Source organism: Aedes albopictus, chromosome 1 (genome assembly GCF_035046485.1).
Source record: "Aedes albopictus strain Foshan chromosome 1, AalbF5, whole genome shotgun sequence".
Lineage (NCBI taxonomy): Eukaryota > Metazoa > Arthropoda > Insecta > Diptera > Culicidae > Aedes > Aedes albopictus.
In genome coordinates this window covers 271,481,511-271,506,486 of record NC_085136.1, presented here as the reverse complement: position 1 = coordinate 271,506,486, position 24,976 = coordinate 271,481,511, and the positions used below count along the sequence as shown (strand labels likewise).

Sequence of the window (24,976 nt, the reverse complement as noted above, 5' to 3'; positions counted from 1 at the left end):
ATAGAAGTTCATTTTACGTTATTTCAACACAAGGTTAGAACTACGTAAAATTAACTTCTATACAACCAAAACTTGCGCTGTCGTAACTTTTATATAACATGTGTGTTGCTTGGGTTGCGGAACTCCTGTAGAATTTCCTGAATGAAATTCTAAAGGCATCCTCGGAGGATTTCTTGGAGAAATTCCTAGAGATATCGCTGTAGGAATTCAGTTAGGTATGCCTGGAGGAATTCCTGAACGAATTCTTGTAAGAATTTCTGGAGAAGTTCTTGGAGGAATTCTTGGAGGAGTCCCTGGATGAATTCCTAGAGGAAATCATGGATGAATGCCTGAAGATATTCCTGAAAGAGTTACTAAAGAAATGACTTGAGGGATTGCTGTTCCATTCTTGGTGTAATTTCTGGAAGGGTCTATGGGAGAATTCCTGGATGAACTCTTGTAGGAATGCTTTGAGGAATTCTTGCTGGAGGAAGCAGGAATCTCTAAAGGAACTCCGGGAGGAAATCGTATAGGAATACGTGTAGGAATTCCTGGAGGAATCTCTGAATAAATTTTTAGGGAAATCTCTGGTGGAATTCGTGGAGGAATTCTTCATTTAATTCTGGGGGAGCTCCTATAGAATGTCCTGGAGGAATCCGTAGAGGAATTCTTGAAGAAATCTTCGGAGGAATGTCTGAAGCATTTTTTGGAACAATCGTTGTAGAAATTTCAGGACGAATTCCTGGAGGTATTTCTGGCGGATCCAAAGAAAACCTCTGGAAAGATCTCCCTCAAGAAATCCATGAATGAACTCTTGGATAAATGTCCAGAGAAATCCTTAGCGCATTCCCTAGAGTAATTACTTAAAGAATGTCTGAAGGAGAAACCCCTGGTAGAATGCTTGAAAGAATTGCAGGAGACATGCCTGTAAGAATTCCTGGAGAAATGTCTAAAAGTCTTCCTGGAGGAATCTCTGCAGGAATTCCTGGAGGAATCGAAGGATATGACTTTTTGAAAAAAAGTGATTTTTTGAAGAAAACAGCCAATATCATTTCAACTATGAGAGATAGAACATTGAGCTCTTTGGAAAAAGTATGCGTCATTGATAGTTCTAAAAGTGCTTGGATTAAAGTTTTTACAAGAAGCAAATGTATTAAAAATTATTGCAAGGAAACTGAATTTCATGGATCACCCTAACATGATTCTTTAAAAAAATATTAGTTCGGAACCATAAGAGATAGAACAATGGTTTCTTCGGCAAACTTGCTCTGAATAAGTCCTTTCACAACTTTGTAGAACATTTTGTAAGCTTACATAAAACTTTTAAAAAGCAGATGTTTGGATCAGCTAAACAAGAGGAACCACCCTAGTTTCACAATGATGAGAAAAATGGTCGAAAAATATGAAGAAACTTTCCCAAAGACACCATGTATCTAAAACAAACATTTTTGTCTTCGTAAATGCGGCTCTGGACCCATATTGTGCAATGCAACGAAGAAATTATTCTCTGTGGTTGTGAAATACGATGTTTCGTAAGCAGAAAATCCACGCACACTTTTGCTTGCATCCTCCCTAGGCGAAGAATACTTGTTGTTTACCTTTTATCGACGGGAAAAAGTGAGTTTTTTGATCAATTGAACAACATTTGCTGCATTCTGCCGCAGTGAAATCCAACATTGTAGTGCTACATAACATTTGTGGGGTGTGAATTGAAGGTTGGATCAACAAGTGATTCTTGTGAAGTGAAATTTAAACGGCGATGCAGAGCAATTCGACTGGCTGCTGCTTGGGCACGATTGCCTTCGAGAAATAAATTTCAACTCGTAAGTAGAGTGAAATTGAAACGTGAAATATTGCGTCATTATTTGATTTCCAATGAAAAAGAGGCTGATTATCAATATGTAGTCTACATCGTTTTGCTTTCATCTAATGAGCCGTGGCGAAGGTAATTCAGAATATCTGTAATTGTTTGCTATTTTCTTTCTGATGAGACGGAAATTAGCGCATACGACGAAGTACATTTTTATCTTATTTCTCGGGGATTTCGGCTTTCAGTCAAAGAAAAGCGTTGATTTTCTTATCTCATCGCCAACGTTTCGATCCAGATGTTGGGATCTTCTTCAGGGCTCGATCAGCTGTTAGCTCTGGCAGTGTTGGCAAGTGTCGTGGATCCTCCTGGTGTAGACCTCCCATTTTGTACCACCCACCCACTACCTTCGAGGGTGCTGACAGTAAATGAGACTTGTGCAGTGCAAATTCAAAAACGAGACAATCAACCGTGAGATGTACACGGGATTAGACAAAATTGATTAATTTCGAGCCCTGAAGAAGATCCCAACATCTGGATCGAAACGTTGGCGATGAGATAAGAAAATCAACGCTTTTCTTTGACTGAAAGCCGAAATCCCCGAGAAATAAGTCAACTTCCCAGTCGAACCTCTACAAATACATTTTTATCCTATCATACCACTCGGTTTACTTTATCAAAACCCAAAGCAATGTAAGAAGCCCACATTCAAAGCATGACAATAAACACTAATGAATGTTTACTATATTCCTAGTTTTATAGCCATTTCTCAGAAACAGACCTCCATTCTGGGGAACATTTAACTCGAAAACGCATAACGCTCACACTCAGTCGTCGTACCATACTATACTGATTCGCAGTGCCATGAAGAACCTGTCACTGATCCTTCTAGCCCTGTACATTGCAGTAACAATCCATCCTTCGGAAGCTTTTCCCCAATGCTGTGCGTCGATGTGTTGCTCTTGTGGTTGTGGATCATCATCTGGCAACAGTCCGACCATGGCAGATGGGATTGACGTTGGCGGCGATGAGGACGTCGTAAGGAAACGTAAAACCAGTTGGCAAAAAGCCGATACAATCATTAACGGGGTCCAGGCCGCAGCCGACGTGGGAAATTTGATCATGGGGATTGCTGGTGTAAGTTATGGCGTTGAGCTGTTAGAGAGTATCTGATTTTGATGATCATTTGTTTTTTTTTTGTTTTCTTGCAGGCTGGTTCATAATTACGCGGCGGATCACCATTCATGTTTTAAAATACGACTTTTTTTTGTGAATTTGAAAATACAACAATACTGAATGTGGAGTGATTTTTGTGCTATGACTCGAATTATTACCGTGCTTTGGCTGATTTCCTACTCTCCGCATCGATCAATGTGGCGCTAGCTTTGATGCGCGAAAAATCGCTTAAAAGTAAATCACGATGCGTCTGGGGATACCCGGGTACCTGCACAAGATTCTCTAAAGTTACTTTCAGAATCGAGTACCACTGGTCTACGACACAGAGGTGGGTCGGAAGTGCTTCCACATTACCTCAGGAGTTTCGCAAGGTTTCATCTTAGTCTGGTGTTATGGAATGTCATGTACGACGAGGTGTTGAGGTTAGAGTTCCCTTTGGGAGCAGCAATCGTCGGCTTCGCTGACGACATTACGCTACAAGTCTATGGTGAGTCGATCGAAGAAATGGAATTGACTGCAGCCCACTCGATCGCAGTTGTGGAGGAATGAATAGCTCCAGGAAACTGGAATAGGCTCACTACAAAACTGAGGTGGTGGTTGTGAACAACCGGAAGTCGGAGCAGCAAACGGTGATCAGTGTAGGTGATTGCACTATTATTTCGAAGCGCTCCGTCAAATACTAGACGATGATCGAAGATATGCTTACCATCGGTAGCCAAGTTGATTACGCCTGCAAAAGAGCCTCCACAGCTATAGTGGCACTGTTCCGGTTGATGTCCAATACCTCTGCGGTATATTTCAGTAAGCGCAAGCTCCTGGATAGTGCCGGCTTGTCCATACTAAGGTATGCCGGCCTGGCTTGGAGTATAGCGCTAAGTAACAAAAGCAACCGAGGTAAGCTGGTAAGTATCTAAAGGCAAATGTGCCTGAGGGGTTGTGAGAGTGTACCGTACCGTGCCACACGATGCACCATCACAAGTATGGTGCCTATCGGTATATTTATCGGGGAGGACAAAGAGTGCTTCGAAATACGCGGCATAAGAAGCATACGTAGGATTGGCCAGATTGGTCTCCATGATCAAATGGCAGCGCGCGTGGATCACTTCCACCAAAGGAAGGTGCGTGGAACCACAGGTTGATCCCGAGGGCAGATAGCTGAGTTAACAGGCGCCATGGGGAAGTAACACTTCACCTGACTCAGGTCCTTTCAGGCCATGGTTGCTTCCGACAGTATCAACTCCGGACAATCTTGTCCAGAGGATGTGTTATGATAAGTTTGCCTTAGACCCTGTTTCAGGTGGCATGTGGACTCAGAGAATGGCTAGTTCAGATGCTATTCAAGAGTTGATCCAAGGGTTCCGAGTCGGCTACGTTGGTCACACCGGTGCCCTGAGGTCGAAGTAGACCCTTACAGCGTTAAGATGGCCGCGAGGAAAACATCCTAGTAGCGTTGCTGTCGTGGCGTCGGATCCGAGTCCGCGATTGGATAGGGGTCCTCGGTAACGGTCGGGCAGGTGGAGGCCCCACTGTCAGCAACTCCTTCTGAGCTGAACCTTGAGTTGAAAGCAGGCGTGGTGTCGACCCTACCTGCCTTCCGAGGACAAAGGGAGTGGTAAGGATGACGCGGTAAACTGGCTAAGTGCCAGCATGCTACCTTGGTGAACTCCCTAAAGCGTTCCATCGATGTTCGTTGCGGCAGGCTACGTAGCAACCATGAGAGTGCGTTGTGCACTAGCCCCTCTTTGAAGCAAAGCCTTCTTGGTGGTTCCGCACAGACGAAGGGTTTGGCGACCATGGGGATATTGTTTAGTGGGTCAAGGAAAGAGTAGTCCTGGCCCCCACTTTTTTTTAGAATACGCCCCTTAACCCTACACTACCTGGTTCAGGTATCTTCTGAGCAGAATATCCCCCGTGGTTAAAAAGAAAAAAAAAATGTTCGGAGTGATATCTCTACCGCATACCTCTTGCATACCCGACCTTTGCTCCACGAAGCGTGGACAAAGACCACATGCTCCGCAGTTTCGTCGCAGTCTGCGCTTTCCGGTCAAATGCATTAAAATCTGTTCAGATTTTACTCACATCCAGTGTATGACGATTACCTCTAATGAATGTTTACCATTTCTAACTCAAGTACCAGTTCCCAAAAACAGACTTTGAGTCTGTAAAGTATTTAGTAGGAACACTCATAGCCCTTGCGCTTAGTCGTTATACTATACTGCACTGATTTACAGAGCCATGAAGAACCTGATCCTTATCCTACTAGCCCTGTGCATTGCACTAAATATCCATCCCTCGGAAGCTTTGCCCCAATGCTGCCCGTCGATGTGTTGCTCTTGTGGTTGCGGCAGCGGATCTGCTAGCAGTCCCACTCTAGCGGATGAGCCTGACGTTGGCGGCGATGAGGAACTGGTACGGAAACGCCACTCTGGGTGGAAAAAAGCCGATATAATCATCAACGGGGTGCAGGCTGCGGCCGACGTGGGACATTTGATCATGGGTGCTGCTGGTGTACGTTATGGAAGCTCTTGCTACTTTAACAAGGATCTGGTAAAGGCTAATTGTTTATATGATTTCTTTTCCCTTGCAGGCTGCGTCGGGTTCCTAATTATGCCGCGGATACATGTATTGAAATATATATTGTTTTTTTTTTGGTAAAAATTTTAAGTTTCCCCAAATACATACATTAATAAATATTGATTCAAACTGATTTTATATAAAAAAAAACTGCACCGTCTTTCCCTAGAGGTTGCACGGACATGGAAAAACCTATGATACACCTAGAGGTCCAGTGGGGAGATTTCCATTTGACGAAAAGTTTTCACCATCTGGAGCGGTAGGCGAACCCACACTCCCAAACGCCATGACGACAAACGCCGCTTACTACACGTCCGGGAAGCCCAAAAAGACTTGAAATCTGCTTGGTATCTTGGATCAGCATTTTACTGTGATTCCTTTTACATATAATTTACTATCCAAAAGCTTCAAAAAGTATGTCTGCAAAAGCACCAAGCATTGCTAGAACCGTAAATGTGTTGAAGTAGCCTCGCTAACCAATGCAGAAGTTTTGTTCAACCTGACCAAAGAGCACCATAGTGGCCCAGTACACGCCAGCAAAGATTCCTGCTTGAGCCTTTAAGCCAGTGAAGCAAGTGCAGCAAGCTTCTTGCTGAAGGCTTCTAATTTTAGGCTCGTAGTTGAAGCAATCTAGCAGAAAGCTTCGGGCCAAAAGCTTAAGCTCCAAGCTTTTTGTCAGAAAACATCTAGCTGGGAGCTTCTACTTGAAAGCTTGTAGCTTAAAGGTGCAGGAGAACGGTGTGTGGCGAAGAAGGATGAACCACGAGCTCGCTGCACTCTACGATGAACACAACATCCTGAAAGTGGCTTAAGCTGGACGGATACGGAGGGCGGGACATGTTGCAAGAATGCCGGACAACAACCCTGTAAAGTTGGTGTTTGCTAATCATCCGGTTGGTATAAGAAGGCGTGGAGCGCAGAGAGCACGATGGGCGGACCAGATAGTGCGTGATCTGGCGAGCGTTGGGCGTGACCGACGTTGGAGAGCTGCAGCTGAAAATTGAGTATTATGGCGGTAAATTGTTGATTCAGTGTTATCATGAATTTGATGTTTAACTAAATAAATGAAATGAAATGATTACTTGGGTAGTTTTAAGCTTGTAATTTTAAGCTTCCAGTCAAAATCTTCAGCAATTTATCTGAAAGCATTTAGCTAAAAGCTTCTGGTTTAACTGAAGCGGTTCTGCTTCTGTCTGAAAGTTTCTTTTTTAAAGCTTATAATTTAAAGCTTGTTGTCGAACTCTTCTGCAATTTAACTGTTAATTTCTGAATAAAAACTTTAGCTGAAAGCTTTCTGCTAAGAGCTTCCAGCTTTTAGCTTGTAATTTAAAGTTTCCCGTCGTTATCTTCTGCCATCTAACTAAAAACTTCTGGCTTCAAATTTTTGGCTCACAATAAAGCTGACTTTCAAAATCTTCTCCTATCTACCTGAAAGTTACTAGCTAAAAGCTCTAGTTTTAAGCTTATAGTTCAAAGCTTCCAGACGAATGCTTTTGCGATCTAGCTGAAGGCAATTTAAAGCATCCAGTTGAAATTTTCTGCAATCTACGTGGACAATATGTCATCATAGAAATGACTTCAATATTGCGCCAAATTGAGACTTATTCTAGAGAAACACCTTCATGAATAATTTTTCTAATTTTTTTTTTCTGTTATCGCGAAAAAAGCATTTTTTGTGAGAAATCCTTTTAGCAAATCGCCTTTAAAGTATCAAATCCGATATTTTTTTTTAGAATGCCTTCTTTCTTATGCACTTTTTAAGCAATTTCTTCACGATTACTTCCAGGGACACTGCCAGAAATTCCTTCAGGCTTCAGAGATTCTTTCAGGATTCATCAAAATTTTTCCATTATTTTTATATGTTGTAGATCCAAGCAGGATTCCCTTGAATGATTTAAGTAAAAATTTCTTCACTTGTCCGATTCCATTCCTGTCATTGTAATGTTTTGAAAAGTTTCTCAAAAAATTTTTCTGGAATATCTCCATGAAGTTTCTCAAAAAAACTCTTAAAAGATTCATCCTGAAACTAGTACACGGACTTTTTCAGATAAGTTTCTTCAAGATTCTACAGGGATTCTTAGGAAATTTTCTTCGAAGATCACTACAGTAGTTCGCGAATGTATTTCTTCAAACATTTTTGAAGGAATTCTTCCACTAATATTATCAGAACTTTCTCCAAGAGATTTTCTTCGGAATTTTCTTCAACGATTTCTTTAAAATATGGAACATCAGGAGATTTTTTTTTCATGATGATTCTTTAAGAAATGTATATTGGGTTTTTCTTTGGAAGTTCATTTCAGGAACCCTTTTTTCTTAAATAATGATTGCTCGTAATATTCAGACAAAGATTTTTTTTTTATTTTTTTATATTTGATTCAGAGATTTTATCTTACCCTTAGTCATTTATTTAGAAAATCCTCTAGAAAATTCATAAGAGTTTCTTCTGGAAATTCTTCATGTGGTTTCTCTAAAACTTCTTCTAGCTACTGCTACTGGATTTCTTAACACCTAGGGATTGCTTGGTATTAATAAACAACTTTTTTTCAGAGATTCTAACAAAAATTCTTCCGGTAATGTCTTAGGAACTTCTCCAAAGAATCTCCAGTTATTCTTTCAAATAGTCAATAAAATTAAATAGATTTTGTGCAATTTTGTTTCTGCAGAATATGCTTCAAGGAATTTTGGTGTACTAATCTGTTCAAACCATGTTTAACATATTGTTCCAAGAATTCCTCCAGGAGTATCTGCAGGAGTTCTCCCTGGAATTTCTTCAGGAAACCCACCAGCGATTCAACCATGCAGGGATGTCTGCACACATTTTCAAGAGATTCTAAAATTCTTTCACGGAATTCGTGCAGAAATTCCTGAAGCATATTTACTTGGAAGTCCTTCCACAGTTGCTTAAGAAGTTTTTTTTTTCTGTATTAACGAGATTTTTAGCCCTGAACTTGCCCATCTCGGGACCCACGCTTTACTTCCCTTCCGAAGGGAGAACTCACATTTTGCGAGCTTGTCGGGAGGGAGTGGGATTCGATCCCAGGTTCTCGACGTGATAGTCACATCGGGTCCGCTCCTACAGAAATTTCTCATGATATTTTCATCTTGAAGAGTTTCTTCAGGTATTCTCCCAAGCATTCATCCGGGAATTCCTTCAGAAATTACATCAGAAATAGTTTAAAAAATTCTTGTTTTAGAATCCCTTCAGAAAATTTCCAATAATTTCTTCTAAGAATCTCCAAAGTTATCATTAGGATTATTTTTGAGGATAAAGGAATCTTAAAAAAAAAAACTCCTAGTGATACCTTAGGTAATTCTTAGAATGTGGAGCGGACCTGGTGTGATGGTTAGAACACTTGACTATCACGCCGAGGACCTGGGATCGAATCCCACTCCCGACAAACTCGCAAAATGTGAGTTCTTCCTTCGGAAGGGAAGTAAAGCGTGGGTCCCGAGATGAACTAGCCCAGGGCTAAAAATCTCGTTAATACAGATAAAAAAAAAAAAAAAATTCTTAGAATAAATAAGACATTCATCCAAGTATTTATTTAGAAATGCCTTAAGGGGTTCTTTCATGATTTAAGTCAGTTATTTTTGTACAAGTGCTGAAAGAACTTCTAAATAATCCAAAAGAAATATCTGAATGCTGCAAAAATTTCTCAAGGCATTCTTAAAGGAACCATTGGAAAACATTCTCAAAAAATCTCTGTAGGATTACTCCATGAAATAACTAGCTGAAATTCCTGAAAAGATCCTAAAAATGTCTTTTGAGATATATTCGAAGGTATCCGTAAACAAATTTTGGAAAAAATACAAACTTGAACTACTGAAAGAATCCCTGAAGAAATTTCAATAGAAATCTTCAATAGAATCCCAGTACAAATCTCAGGAAGTTCCTCTCAAAGAATCTGTTGATGAATATCTGAAGAAGTCCCAAGGAGATTCGTGAAGGTATCCCAGGAAAAATTTCTGATGAAATTCTGAGGAGAAATAACTGGAAACACTTTTGGTGAAATCCTTTGTTGAATTCTAAGAAAAGTTTGTTGGGGAAAAAATGTTTTAATAAATTTTTTTAAAGATTTTCAGAAAGATATCATGGATCAGCCTTTTGCAGAAATTCCTGTGGAAATACTCGGAGATCCATGAATACTCCAGATCCCTGGAAAGGAAGATTTTTGATATTTTTCAAAGAATCCTTGTAGAAATTCCATTAAATTATGTCTGAATTAATCCCATAAACAATCCGTGGAGAAATTAAGGTCATCTTTACATGCTATTTCAGAAAAAAATCAGAAGAATTGTATGGAGGAATACCTGAAGAGCGATTCCAAGCAACAGCATCAAAATTAAGGAAATTTTTTAATTCATGATTTTCTATTGAACTGAAACATTGCACAGTTTTTCAGTTCCATCTAAATAGCCATTTTTCGATATCAAATTTTTATTTTGAATCACGACTAACTTTTCAACAGGGTGTATGTGAAAATGGTTCAAAAATATTCAAAAATCTGCACAGCCAAAACGGTTCGTTCGATTGCTATGAATTTTTCAGTAAAGTTAGATAACTAAATGGTGATTCCTAAGAAAATATACACTGTGAAAAAAAATCTTTTTTAACATGAAAAAATATAATTTTTGGCACAAAAATTCAAATATCTCAAAACCCTATCTTTTTACCAACGTAATTTTTTTAGGGAAGACGGTCCATTGTATAAGCAATCTACCATAAAAATTTGGTGATGGTAAACTCATAAACAAAAAAGTTATAACATTTCAAACATTTCACAATTTTCACATTTGGTAAATATTTTTTTTCTGTGTAAATTATTTCGGTCAGAAATCGCAGTTTGATGCTAATTTTATTGTTCAGCAAAGTTAGATAACTAAATGGTGATTCCTATGAAAATTTACACTGTGAAAAAAAATCTTTTTTCACATTAAAAAATATCATTTTTGTCACAAAAACTCAAATATCTCAAAACCCTATCTTTTTACCAACGTATTTTTTTAGGGAAAACGGTCCATTGTATTATAAAAATTTGGTGATCATAAAAATTTGGTGATGATAAACTAATAAACAAAAAAGTTATGACAATTCAAACATTTCACAATTTTGACATTTAGTAATATTTTTTTTAGTGTAAATTATTTCGGCCGGAAATCGCAGTTTGATGCTCATTTTATTGTTAATGGCCTTGCGTGAGTAAAACAAGCTGTTTTTATTATGTATTATGTATATTATATAGGGCCCATATAGCCAAGGCGGTAAACGCACGGGTATTCAGCATGACCATGCTGAGGGTGACGGGTTCGATTCCCGGTCGGTCCAGGATCTTTTCGTAAAGGAAATTTCCTTGACTTCCTTGGGCATAGAGTATCTTTGTGCCTGCCACACGATATACGCATGCAAAATGGTCATTGGCAGAGGGAGCTCTCAGTTAATAACTGTGGAAGTGCTCATAGAACACTAAGCTGAGAAGCAGGCTTTGTCCCAATGAGGACGTTACGCCAAAAAGAGAGAGAGTATATTATATGTACAGTAATGTTCCGATTTCATCACGCCCTCCGCGCATTAGTCGTTTATTCATTAATTTGCTGTTACATTTGAGGACAACTGTTTTCCCTCTTCTTCAAGATGGGTATTCAGCGTGTTTTGCAACGTTAAAAATATTGAAATGGGTATAGATGTTGAAGGATATTTCAAAGCATTATTGAAAAGGGGCGTGATTAAATTGTTTAAACAGATGTCGCTGATGGTACGGTGGCATGACTCTCTGCACTTAGCACTTCTGGCAATTTCTCAGTTGTTGTCGTTTTCGAACTTCCTGCGCTCTGCTTTACCGATGATATACAGTTGGTTCGTTTGTCAAAGTCTAGACGGCAGGACGTGCGAATGCGTAAATTTGTATTCAATGTGGACATTTGGGCATAACCAGTCTCTTTCAGTTTATCTATGGTGCTTTCGGTGAGATTTCGTAACGCTTTTGAACATTTTTTTTTCATCAAACGGTCTACAAGAGAGCGTTGAGTTGAAGACCTTTGGAAAAGCGACTGTTCATGTTGTTCGTTAGATTATAATAAACAAAATCACTTATTAGTTTTTATTGACTAGTTTGGTGTTTTTTGCTTGGCTGAAAAAAAAATACTATAAAATTTTTAATATCCATAGCGGTAGTATTTTTTTGCTTTTTCGTGAGCATTGTCATGGTATGTATACAGACAAACAAACGTAACACTGACGAAATTTTCATTGACCACGCCTTTAACGATCACTTTGAATCTTGGTTGTGGCTTTCATAGCCAGAAGAGCACCCATCGTTTTTCTTTGCGTTTGACGCTTCACACTAGCGCCTTCTGATGACGATATTGCACAACGCAGTGTTTCGTGAAACATTTCCACCAGGTGGTGGTAGTGTGAACTGGGCGATGGATTTTCACGAAAATTGTTCTAGGCGTTTCGTCTGTTTGTCTGTGGTATGTACCTCTCATGCATTTGTTGTTGAAGTTACTCGCATTCTTCCGATCATAAAGTATGTTCTCTAAGAGGTATTTTTTTTGCAGATAAACTAGACGTATACGCGTATTTTTGATCACAAGACTGGATCGCGTCTAAGTTTCAAATAGTAATTATGAATAATCAAACAAAAATATCATGAAAACAACTTGTTTAATTCAGGCGGTAGCTTTTACAATAAAATCAGCATCAAAATATAATTCTCGAAATAATTTACACAGAAAAAAATTTTTTTTTTTGTTACTAAATGTTGAAATTGTGAAGTGTTTGAAATGTCATAACTTTTTTGTTTATCAGTTTACCATCACCAAAATTTTATGGTAGATAGCTGATATAATGGGCCATTTCCCCTAAAAAATTGACGTTGGTAAAAAGATAGGGTTTTGAGATATTTTAGTTTTTGTGACAAAGATCATATTTTTTTAAAGTAAAAAAATAATTTTTTTACAGTGTATATTTTCTAAGGAATCATCATTTAGTTATCTAACTTTGCTGAAAAATTCATAACAATCGAACAATCCGTTTTTGCTGTACAGCTTTTAGAATATTTTTGAACTATTTTCGCATACACCCTTTTGAAAAGTTAGTCGTGAGAGAATATGAAGGTTTAATATCGAAAAATGGCGATTTAGATGAAATTGAAAAACTGTGCAAAGTTTCAGATATTTTTGAAATGGTCGCTCAGGATCGACTGACATGACCCCGTGGAATTCCTCTGAAGGAAATTCTGGATAATTCTCTGTATGAACTCTTGCAGGAATCCGTGGAAAAATTTTGAAAGTAATGATGCAGTATCTCTGGAAAAATTCTTGCAAGATTGAATCGCTGATGAAATTCCTTGCAATATTTTTGTGGGAATTTTCGATTGAATACCTCAAGCAATTCTTAAACACTTCTTGAAGAAAGACCCGTATAAATTTTTGGATATCTTGCTGTTAAAACCACTGATTTTTTTTTAAGAAGATTTGAAAGAACTTCTGAAAAGTTGCTTGGAGATATTTAATAAGGATTTCTCAAACGAACCCGAATAAGAACTCATAGAAATCTGACTCAAAGAATTCCAAGAAAACCCAGGATAATTGGTTGAAGGAATCCCTGGAAGAATTTTTAAAGGAGTCTGTGGAAGGTTTTCTCGATAAATCCGCTAAAGCATTTCTGAAATAATCCGTGAGAACTCTCGAACTGATATTTGAAGGAATCTATTAATTCTAGAACCGTTATTAGAGAAATTTCAGGAAGACCTTCTTGAGGATTTTCTGAGCAATCTATCCCTTTCGTGACGAACCAGCACAATTGTGCTGTTGAGCGGTAACAGTTGTGCATATATTTTTCATCTGTTTAGACTTTGTTCTATGTAATGTAAACTGTTTCAATAATTCAGGCATTACTTATACTTGTATGTGTGCAAACAAACTTTTGTTTACGTTGCCTGTGAGATTTACCACATCAACGTCAACAGAAAAAGGACAAAAATCGTAAAACATGTAAAAGTTTTATCTGTCGCATATTTATTATTTCTGATTTATTAAGATAGTCAAAGCTAGAAATCGAAAGATTAAGAGTAGTTCTTTCAAATGAGGAAAAATAATGGTTGTTTTGTTGGGAAATCTAAGAGTTCTGGTGACCCAAAGTTGAGCCATTTGTATGGATATTTCACTTTCTGCGCTCCGTCCCGAAAGGGCAAGATGTTCTGGAAGAACTTTCGAGAAGGAATTCATGGAAGATTTCCTGAAAGGAACTCCTTGAGGATCTTCGCAGGGAATTCATGAAGTTATTTCGGAAGGAATTCCAAGAAAGCTTTATAAAGAAGTTCTAAAATTAATTTCAAGTGTTATCTGTACGAAAATTTCGATAAAGTCGTAAAGGATAAATTCCTGAAGGAATTCTCCGAAAAATTTTCTTAGGTATAACTGGCACTATTTTTCAAAAAATCCCTGGATATTTTTTTGAAGGTATCGCTGAAGGATTTTCTGAAGAAGAAGAATTTTCAGGATGGTTTTTTAACTGAATCCTCCGAAAAGTTTCTGAGTGAATCCTTCTTTCGAAGAATTTCTCTGAAACATATCAATTAATCATATGTCTCCAGTTAGCCTAAAGGCTAAGGCTATGGATCGCCAATCCAGAGACGGCGGGTTCGATTCCCGTTCCGGAGATAATGTATCATTGATACTGGGCATAATGTATCATTGTATTTGCCTCACAATATACAAATTCATGCAATGACAGGCAAATAAAACCCCTTCAATTAATAACTGTGGAAGTGCCCAAAGAACACTAAGTTGAAGCGAGGCAGGCCAAGTCTCAGTGAAGATGTTGAGCCATGAAGAAGAAGAAGAAGTAGAAGAATAATTAATCACTGTTAGAAAGTAAAGAAATTCCTAGAAGAAAAATCTGAATGAATGTTTTTATTTATGTATTTATTTATTTCGGTTTTCGTGCACATGTAGAGTATGGATCAGGGTATCTTCTGAATTTTTTACGCGGTAGAAAATGTTTTTCGTTTTTGCAGAAACCATTTTTGAACAAAATTTCACTATAAAATGGTTTCTGCAAAAACGAAAAACATTTTCTACCGCGCAAAAAATTCAGAAGATACCCTGATCCATACTTTACATGTGCTCGAAAACCGATTTCAAAAATATTGCTTCATTATTTAATAAAAAATCAAAAAACAAAAATATGAGGAAATCCTTCCAGTTTCGCCTTAAATAGCCTTGAGGAATTTGTGGGGTGACCATTAAATAAAGTTCTGAAAAATGCCCGGGGCAAATTTCTGAAAGAATTCCTGAAATATTTCTTCAAAATTTCAGTTTTAAATTTCAAAATATTCCCTGGAAAAATATCTGAATCCTGCAAGATGTTCTTAAGAAATTCCTGAAAGAACCATTGGAAAACATTCTCAAGGAGTCCTTGCAGAATTTAAAAAAAAATGAAGCAATTTCTAAAATAGTCCATTGAAGAACTTTTAAGGTAATCACTTGTTGAAATTCATGAAGAAATCCTTAAAAGTTTGAAAAAGTTATTAGAGATATATTTGTAACTATTTCTAAAGAAATAGCAGAAAGAGTTCAAGGAGGAATTTCTGAAAAAAAAAAAATTCCTGAAGAAGTTTCAGAAGAAATCACCTGTAGAATCCATGTAGAAATCTCAGGAAGTACTTCTCATGGTATCAGTAGGTCGGCTCTAGAGGCACGTTCTCCTCCTGGAGGAATTCCTAGAAACGTTTGTTGAGGAATTTTTAAACAAAATCTGGGAAAAGTTTTCAAATATTTTTTGTGAGATTTTCTGAAAGTAATCCTGGAGCAATTGTTGGATATATTTTTAAGAAATTTCTGAAATATTTGGAGAACGCCTAGATTAACATCTACAAAGATCCCTAGAAAAGAAGTTGTTAAACGCACAATAATTTTCTCGATTCCGAACTCACAACTGGAGAAACGCGGACCGGCCTTCGATGTACAAAGTGGATGGAAAATAGCAGCGGCAGATACTGGGAGATTAACACTTGCGTAGAACTAATTCACTTTCGGTTTTGGTATCCATGGAAGAAAGCATTTCTCAGAGAACACTCCGAAGGCATTCCCGACATTTTTTTTATTCCCAGAAGATTTTCTGAAAGCATCGCGTGCAGCTGAAATCTTCCGTTAAAAGCTGATTGATCGAATGTTATGCTTCTTACCGTCAGCTTTTTGCTTTCGTTTCTGACTTCTAGTTTTTTTTAATGGTCATGTTCCGACAATGTACTTAACTGTAATTAATGTTTACGATTACTCGTTTACAGTGTAGTATAGTGCAGCTGGTTCTCGGAATATTTTGATGTTGAATGGTCTACTGACAGTTTGATTCCTATTTAGCCAACACGGTCACACTGTCCACTGCTATGAAATACTTTAAGTTCGTATTATTTGCTCTGTGCATTGCAATGAAAATGGGTGTATCCGATGGGTATCCTCAATGTTGCTCAACGGCGATGTGTTGCTGCTGTATGAGTGATTCATCGCAAGTATCTTCTATGCACAATCCACCCGACTATACCAATGATAGTGATGGACTTACCAGAAGAAGAGGTTCAAAATGGGATAAAGCAGATACCGTTATCAAAGGGATCAAGGTTGCAGTTGATGCTGGCAAAGCCGTCAAGGATATCACTAAGGTACGTATCGTGGAAGCTTTAAAACTTTACCTATACCATCTTGAATCTTGGTTTCTATTTCTACAGGTTGTATCATCGGGATAACGATCTGTGTATACTATCATCCATAGATATCACGCAACAGAACTTTTTGAACGGAAAACTTTATTACCGTTATCTTTCGTTTATTTTTGTAAAACATTAGTGGAGAAAACACCACTTGTGAAGAGTGAAAATTTACTAAAGTTGTTTGTTTATTTACTTCCGGGGATGTTAACCTTTTATGGGCCCGTATTTTCTTAAAATATAGGTAAATTCAAGAGAAATAAGCCTACATAAGACAAAACTTAAAAAAAAAATAGGGAAATTCATAAGCCCGACGACAGATTTCAGCGCAGAACAACTTTTGTAAATCTGTAATCCTCGTGCATATACAGACCCACTTGTCTCTGGATCGCCGGTAATGATGACAGAACAATTCAACTGGATGCAACAGGTGAAAACGCAATAAATATACAAAGTCTGCTGTTCCCTCGAGCCAGTGTAATAGAGTCGTCAGTGCCAGCTGCCAGCAGCCAACCAGCCAGCCAGCGTATTGAAAGTGTAACGTGCACTGGCACCCGCTAATGTCAGATAGGCCAAAGTCATTGATGGTTGATCGGAAAATCGTGCAGCTCGGTAGACATAAACTGCCACTGACTGACTGCAGAAGGGAAGCGGTGGAGCATCGGATGAAAGTAAATCTATCGGTGGAATATTGCCGTGACCTTTTCGGTTGGAAGGAAATGAAAAGTTTGGAAAAGGTGGACGAGTTTAGGTCTTGGTTTAGGTCGGGATGAAATAGGTTTCTTGATTGAAAAAAAGATTAAATGAACTTATGCCTTTCCAATTTTAAAATCATGAGAAAACTGACGTGTAACTCGAATAGCCCTCTTCATGCTATGCCAAATGAAGTTGTTCATCTTATTTCAAAAGGGAACCAATTATTTCCGTTGGTTTTGTTATGATGCATGCTCACTTCTAACAGAACATCAAAAAAAAATAAACAAAACAAATAGATTTTAACTTGGTATTTTTCGGCTTTCAGTCACAGAATAGCGTTGATTATTTTATTGCATCTTGCTTTGCTTTTTTGATTACCATGCAAATGTTCAATCGTCCAAAATGTTTGCTCACACGTCAACATTGGCGTATCTAGGATTTTTTCCTAGGGGGTGCCCAGAGGGTGCCAGATTTAGTGGCTTTCAGCCGCTCAAACCGATTGATCTAATTTGCAAAATTATGGAACTCGGCCTTCTAGATAAATGTGAAGTGTTTAAAACGTCTATTAGACAAATGCTGTATTATTGTGAACTAAAAACTCAGTAAACCGCAGAAACTAAAAATTCTCCAAAAAATAAGGTTAATATAGGATATTTTTATTTTCACTCTAAACTTCACGTTTACTACGGCAAGCTCTGTGTTTTATCGTATGCAAGCAATCATTTGAATATAAACATATCTTTCCAGAGCAACTGTAATACTTGGTGTTAAATCAGGATACTTATTTGCATTTTCGGTTTGAACTTAACATAAATAGTGACTGTCTTTATCTTTTATAAGTTGAAAACTACTACGTGAGCATAAATTTATTTTTGAAGAGCAATTGAGAGTATGATTCATAAAAATTACCAATTTTTAAATAAGAAGTACGTAAAATACAAGAAGTTTGTATTTTCGGAAATAATATTTCGGCATTCCTCAGAAATTTGTCCGACAATTTATTAGAAAACTGTTTTGCAATTTGTTGCACAATTCAAATTTCTTTTGGAAATCCCTCAACAATTTCTTTGACATTGACAAATTTCTTCGGCAACTGCTTTGTATCCTCTACGATAATTTCTTTGAGAATAAGTTTGGAATTTGTTACAAAAAAAAACTTTCAGCATATCCTTTAATAATTTCATTTGTTAGTTCATGGAGTTTAAGTGGCTTATTGTTAAATGTCATTTCAAACTCTTCGGATTTTTTGAGCGTTCCTTCACCAATCGTTTTAGGAGTTTCTCAAGAGTTTTTCCTTTAATTATGCCACCAATCCATTCGATATTTTATTCAATTTCTCCAGCGCCTCTCGGTATCTCGGTATCAACATCTTTCGGTGAAGTCTTTCAATTCCCATTGTATTTTTTCGGGATTTCCTTCGGTACGTTTTTTTTAAATTTATTTTATCTTTGTAATTAAATATTTCTTTGATAATAAATTTGAGGAATTTCTCGACAATTACATTGAAAACTTTTTCGGTAATTCTTTTATAATTCACATCTATAATTCCAGTGAATGTTATCAGACAAATAATTCATCGAGTTTTCTTCATTAATAAATTAAGGAATTCCTACAACAGTTTCTTTCGGGATACTTCGGCAATTCCAATGAAACTTGCTTTGAAAATGTTATCAGGCATCAGGAATCGTCTTTCGTTATTCCTTTGGGAAGTTATACAGTATTTCTTTTGAAAATTCCTCTGACAAATTTCTTAGAGATTTCTTTCGGTTTTTTTTTTTTTTGAAAAAATCTTCGATTGATAGCATTGAAACCAACTTTTCCGCCACTCACCGCATCAAAACAAAAGCGCCACCGTATATGCACTGTAACATGGTGACAGCAGTCGAGTTACGTCAAATCTACGATGGTGCTATCTGTTCATTTCATTGCGGCCGATTTAGTTATTTTAGTTTTCCATTCTTTTGAACATTTCTTCACAATTTGGACGAATCCCTTTTCAAATTCGTTCAGAAATTCCTTCGATGTTTTTTTTTTCAACAAGTCATTTGAGAATCTCGCTGGCATGGTTTTTGGAAAAGATTTCCTCTGAAACTCCTTTTGCATAATATTGAAAATTCCTTCGTGAATTGCTTCGGCAATTTATTTTGGGATAGGTTTTGGCCGATTGTTTTCTTAATTTCATCTTTCATAATTTATTCATAAATTCTTTTGGCTATTATTATAGAAATTACTTTTGAAACACCATTGGAAACGCATTTTTTATAGCAAATGATCTGTGAATTCTTTCTGAAATTCTTCAGCAAGTTTTGATGGTATTTCTTCGAATTTTCTTTTGAGATTTTCATCGAAAACTCCTTTGCGATTAAGCAGTTACTTCAATATTCTTTTGAAAATCGAACTTCCTTTTTAAAACTCCTTCAGTTTATTCGAGAATTTCCGAAGGAATTATGTAAGAAACTATCAAAAGAATGCCCCACGAAATTCACACAGACGAACCACAAAAGAATATGCAAAAGCAATTGAGAAAATAATCCGTAAAGAAATCGTCCGAGGAATTTCCCAAATTATTGGCTTAAGGAATTACTAGAGAAATGGCCGAAAAAGCTACCAATGAAATTTACTAATAATATTTAAAGGGTAATTTCCAAACAAATTACCGGAGGAATTTCCAAAGGAAGTGCTGAACACCGAAGTAGCTCACTAAAGGATCGCGGAAGAAATTCAAGATTAAATAGCCAAAACATATCTCAAAGAAACTTTCGAATATTTTTTTATGAGAAATACCGACAATGTTTTTAAGAAAATTTTCAAGGCAGTTTACAAGTAATGAAAATAAATAGAAAAAATTCATGAAAAATGACAGAACAAATCACAATAAAACTGCCAAGGAAATTTACAAAATAATTGCAAAAAGAAATGGCAAAGGTATTGTTCAATACTTACTCAGAATTACATAAAATGAAATTTCCCAATTAGAATAATTAATTAATTTTGACTCACGCAAAATAGTTTTGACCCACTGTGCACACCTAACGCACATCACATGTAAATAGTAGCATAAGAAATGTAAATAAAATTAGTTGAATTTCGCATCTCGCCGCGTTTACACCTATCCTGGTCTTGCTTCGGTTTGTGGTGTCCGAAAATTACCAAATCGCGACGATTCCACCCGATTATACCCGCCCGCTTGTGCGGTGCTTTGTGGAAGTAATTTGTGCAAGAGTTGAAATCGGAGTGGGAAAGAAAACTTGTCTTCCGCTGGGAAAAGTGTCCCACGGACGAATGAAACAAGAAGAGTGGTTAAGTGCTAAACATAATCGATCGAAGGACCACAATGTTGACGCCGTTGTGGATGGTCGAGCTCTGGGCCCCGGGTGTAGGCCATAATGGTCAAATGTGAAACAGGAGTTAGGTCATCTTTCATTAATCGCACTAACAAACTAGAGTTCCACATAGTTCAAATTTATTATTCTATTTGCACATATACACTATTTACATTAGGATCATACACCCGAAGGTATGTGGGTTTAAACCGGGGTATTGACGAGCGCGCACGGGGCTGCTCTGATTGAGCCCGAAAGACTGTACGGGGTGGCAGTCAACTACTATACTGACTATCTGAACCTTGCTGCTAACGAGGTGAACCATCCGAACCGATAGGTGATTGTTTACGAATCACCGTAGAATCGGCCCGGACTATAAGGTAGTCGCTGTGAAGCTATACAAACAGCTGATGTCGAGTATTAGCCGAAGTCAGATCAGCTGTGTGTGATACTGGAGATCACTCAAACGTAGGTACCCGATAAACTACCGTGGATAAATTATTATGTGCTGCACTATGGGCGCAAATTGTGCGGACGAGTGGTCAAAATACAAAACATTGTTCACTTTAGGCGTGAACAGGTATTTCAGAGGAATCACCGTTGTTTCAAAACAAATTATTTCAAGTTTCAAAACGAATTTTCAATAAAATGGTTGATTAAATTTCAATGGAACTACCGCAGATATTCTTAAAAAAAACTATAAAAAAGGTCGAAGGGATTCTCAAAGAAATTGTAATATAAATAAAGGAATTTACACAGTACTTAAAAAAATAACGAAGGAATTACAAAGGAATTTCAAAAAACATTTCCTTATATATTTTCGCAAAATATTTCAAAGAAGTTGAACAACCAGGGCCGGATCTAAGGGGGGCCGGGGGGCCAGGGCCTCGGGCCCCCACACTTTAGGGGCCCCCACAAAACCCTTTTTTTGGTTTCTAACATTAACTTTATTTTTCATATTGCTCAAGTTACTGTTCAAAAACAAGGAAAATTTTTTTTGCTTATCTCTCCGAGGGGCCTCCACATCCGCTTGGGCCCCGGGCCCCCGCAATCCTTAATCCGGGCCTGTGAACAACAATTTTCAAAAACATTACTTCAGAAATTCACAAAGCAATTCAGGAATAACCGAGTCCCAAATGAATTGTCGACAAAATTTATAAATTTGTTACTGATGGAAAAACCGAATGAGTTGTTAAAGAAGTTAACAATGGTTGCAATAATTGCCCACCATGTGTCCAAAGAAATGCTTAGTTCGATTTAATTAATAAAATGTTGATATGAATGTTCATCTCCATCATTGATGGTCCACCAAAACACCAACTTCCTGTATTTTACGTATCTCCATAAAATTACTTGTAATACAAGAAATTTATTCAAAATTACAAAATAACAGCGTTAATTCAATGAATATTGAGTTGGAACTGCACATATGAATTTACTGTGTTGTGTGTAATTTTATAAATTTTGCAATTTTTAGAGTTCAAACTTCTAACAATTCTTCTGGTAAATTATTCACAAGCTGAAAATCAAACGGGTAGTCGCGATAAATATTAACCCTCTAATACCCAAATTTTTTATTTTGATCTAAATATCATTTTTCGTCATCTAAAATCGATTTAAACATGTTTTGGAAGATGATTCTTTTCAATTCTCGATTTCGTAAATTTCAGTTTTTGATTTTTATAATTTTTATTTTTGAACATCCCCGGACTTTTATATTTTTCCTGGAAGCCTATTTGGGGTACGGATTTTTTGAGATGAAAACATTTTGAGATTGTATGATTATTGTTGAAATATATTTATTTTTATTCTTAGAAAATTTTATTTTCCGTGTAATTTTAAGGAAAATAATTTTAGAGGGTATTCGATTCCCTTAAACTATTAAACTAGGATGGAAGGGTTGGGGAAAAATCTAAAATATGTTAATTGTAGCGATTTAATACAAAATAAACAATGACTTCTAAAAGGTGACTAAAACATCAATTTTTCAATGTTTTTTTTTAAATGTAAATACGCTTTAAAATACACCAAAACCATTTTAAGTTATACAAATCAGTCCTGAATATCAGCCAAAAATATAAAAATTTGATTTTCCACGAAACAAAAATTACAAAAATGCTCAAACTATTCCCCGTCTAAAGGCGGGGTTGGGTATTAGAGGGTTAAAATTTCCTGTATTATACGTGATTTTTTGAAGGTTTCATAGCCTTTGAATAGAGCATCTGCAAGTATTTCAGAGCAACATTTCTGCCCTAAAATACTAAATTTGAAGGAATGACACGTAACTTCGATAATAAACCCCAAAAAAAGACTGTGTTACCTCAAAAATTGGAAAAGCATTGGGAGTTATAAATGAGGCGTATTGAGTGATAAATAATGAATTTCAGTTTGTAATATTTGAACAAGGCTCTGCAACGCAGCATGAAGAGCTAGACAATTTATAATAAAGCCAGCTGGAAGGAAATCATGTTGAAATTTGGTTTGAGAAAGTGTATATTGTCTATTAAATTAGTCAACTGTGAAAGTTCCATACGTAACCAATCAAATTTTAAGCAAATGGCTGACATCAGAGGACTCTACCCAGAGCAGTCACAAAAATCATTCTGGATCTACCGTGAATTGAACCTACAGGGGATAAACAAAATGATCGGGACAGGCAAAATTTTCACTTTTCAAAAAATGTTCAACTAGCTATAACTTTTTGAAATAAAGTGCATCGAATATTCTACTGTAAGTTCATCAACTAGTTGTGTATCAGTAGTCAAAATTTGGGAAAGATCGGGCCATTTTCACGAAGTTATAAAGAGTCTTGAAAAAGGTAAAATTATCCAATAGCCATCTTTGAGCTATTATATCTCCGGATTTCATGAACCGATTGCAATGAAATTTTGACCATTCATTACTTATATAATGAACTCTGAAAAACATTTGACTTAGCTTTACATTTTTAACAAGAGAAAAAGTTTTAGCGATTTTATTTTTTTTACGATTTTTTAGTAAATTGGTCTATTTTTAACCCTTATGTGGCCGACAGGGTACCCGGGTACCCAGCGCCCATTTAAAAAGCACGGTGTAGAAAAAAGCAAAAAATTTGTCGGACACATAACGGTTAATATGTACCATTACTTTTTCAATTTGTTGGCGGCTATGTCGTTACTTTCCTTCAAAACACATTTATATATAAGTCAATTAGAGGAAAATTAAATGAACTATAATTTGCATCTTTAATTTTGAAACGTTGTTGAAGTTTTGGATAATTTGGTGTTTCATTAGAAAAATAATCTAATCGTTATAATTTTCTTCGGTGTTAAGAATTTTAAGTTAAGTCAACGGTTTTTCATAGCTCATTATATAAGTCATAAATGGTCACAATTTCATTTCATTCGGTTCATTGAATCCGGAGATATAACAGCTCAAAGTTGGCTATCGGATAATTTAACATTTTTCAAGAATCTTTATAACTTCGTGGAGAATGGCCCAATCTTTCCCAAATTTGAAACACTGATAAACAACTAGTCGATGAACTTACAGTAAAAATTGGAAAATGTTTGATGCACTTTTCTAAAAGTTACAACTAGTTGAACATTCTTTGAAAAGAGAAAATTTTGCCTGTCTTGATCATTTTGTCTATCCCCTGTAAATAGCACCAGATCGATCCAAATTAACTGTACATTTACCAGATTAGCCCAAATTTCTAATCTGTTAATATTTTTCTGTTTGCGTAACTGTTAAGATGAACCAGCCTAGGGCTGAAAACCTCTATAATAAAGAAAAATTAAAAAAAAATGCGTAACACCCGTACGCATTAGTGTTGTAATTAACCCGTAATCATTACTGTATTGTTTGATTGTTTAACATTAAAATGTTATTTTTGGTCATACACCACACTTTTTTTTCCAAAAGATTATGTTTAACTTATCGTTGTTCTACACAAAATAATAAGCTAGTATAAATAAGCATCACTTTGGTGCTTAATTTGACGAATATAAGTCTGTTGATTGTTCTCACAGTATCCACAGTTATCCCGGGTATAGCTCGGGTTTTGTTCAAATGCGCCATTAACACATAGTTGATTTATCATGCGAAGTTTGTAATTTTAGGTGATTGTTAACGGAAAAATTCTAGGGGGTGCCAAATTTATTCTAGGGGGTGCCAGGCACCCCTGGAACCCCCCCTAGCTACGCCAATGCACGTCAAACACTAAAGAAAGTAGCAAGTAAACAAACCGATTATTCCATGCACCACCCAAGAAGTGTAACCGACGCTTAAAATCGCTAGCAGCGAAACGAACCAATGTATGCTGAAACTGATGGAAACATATTGTGGTGTGACAAAAAATTTCTGCAGGGGGTCGAATACGGTGCAAAAAAAGCAATAGATCATTGCCAACGATTCAATCCCGTGGTTGGGATCATCATCAGGGCTCGATGTGCTTTGACGAAGATCCCAACCACAGGATCGAAACGTTGGCAATGATCTATTGCTTTTTTTGCACCGTATTCGACCCCCTGCAGAAATTTTTTGTCACACCACAATATGTTTCCATCAGTTTCAGCATACATTGGTTCGTTTCGCAGCTAGCAATTTTAAGCGTCGGTTACACATTTTGGATGGTGCATGGAATAATCGGTTTGTATACTTGCTACTTTCTTTGGTGTTTGACGTGTGAACAAATATTTTAGACGATTGAACATTTGCACGGTAATCGAAAA

At 36.9% G+C, this 24,976-nt stretch overlaps 1 protein-coding gene and 1 long non-coding RNA gene across 2 annotated transcripts; both read left to right on the top strand.

The window, feature by feature from the left end:
* Positions 1–5,132: 5,132 nt before the first annotated feature.
* LOC134287424 (uncharacterized) lies at positions 5,133–5,659 on the top strand. Its single transcript, XM_062849224.1, has 2 exons — positions 5,133–5,470; positions 5,550–5,659. Exons 1-2 carry the CDS (start codon positions 5,198–5,200, stop codon positions 5,565–5,567), a joined length of 291 nt encoding a protein of 96 aa, XP_062705208.1. The 5' UTR covers positions 5,133–5,197; the 3' UTR covers positions 5,568–5,659.
* Positions 5,660–15,888: 10,229 nt separating this feature from the next.
* LOC134287420 (uncharacterized) lies at positions 15,889–17,251 on the top strand. The gene is made up of 2 exons (XR_009997296.1): positions 15,889–16,200; positions 16,267–17,251. It is a non-coding gene; the product is annotated as an uncharacterized LOC134287420 (long non-coding RNA).
* The last annotated feature ends 7,725 nt before the right edge of the window (positions 17,252–24,976 follow it).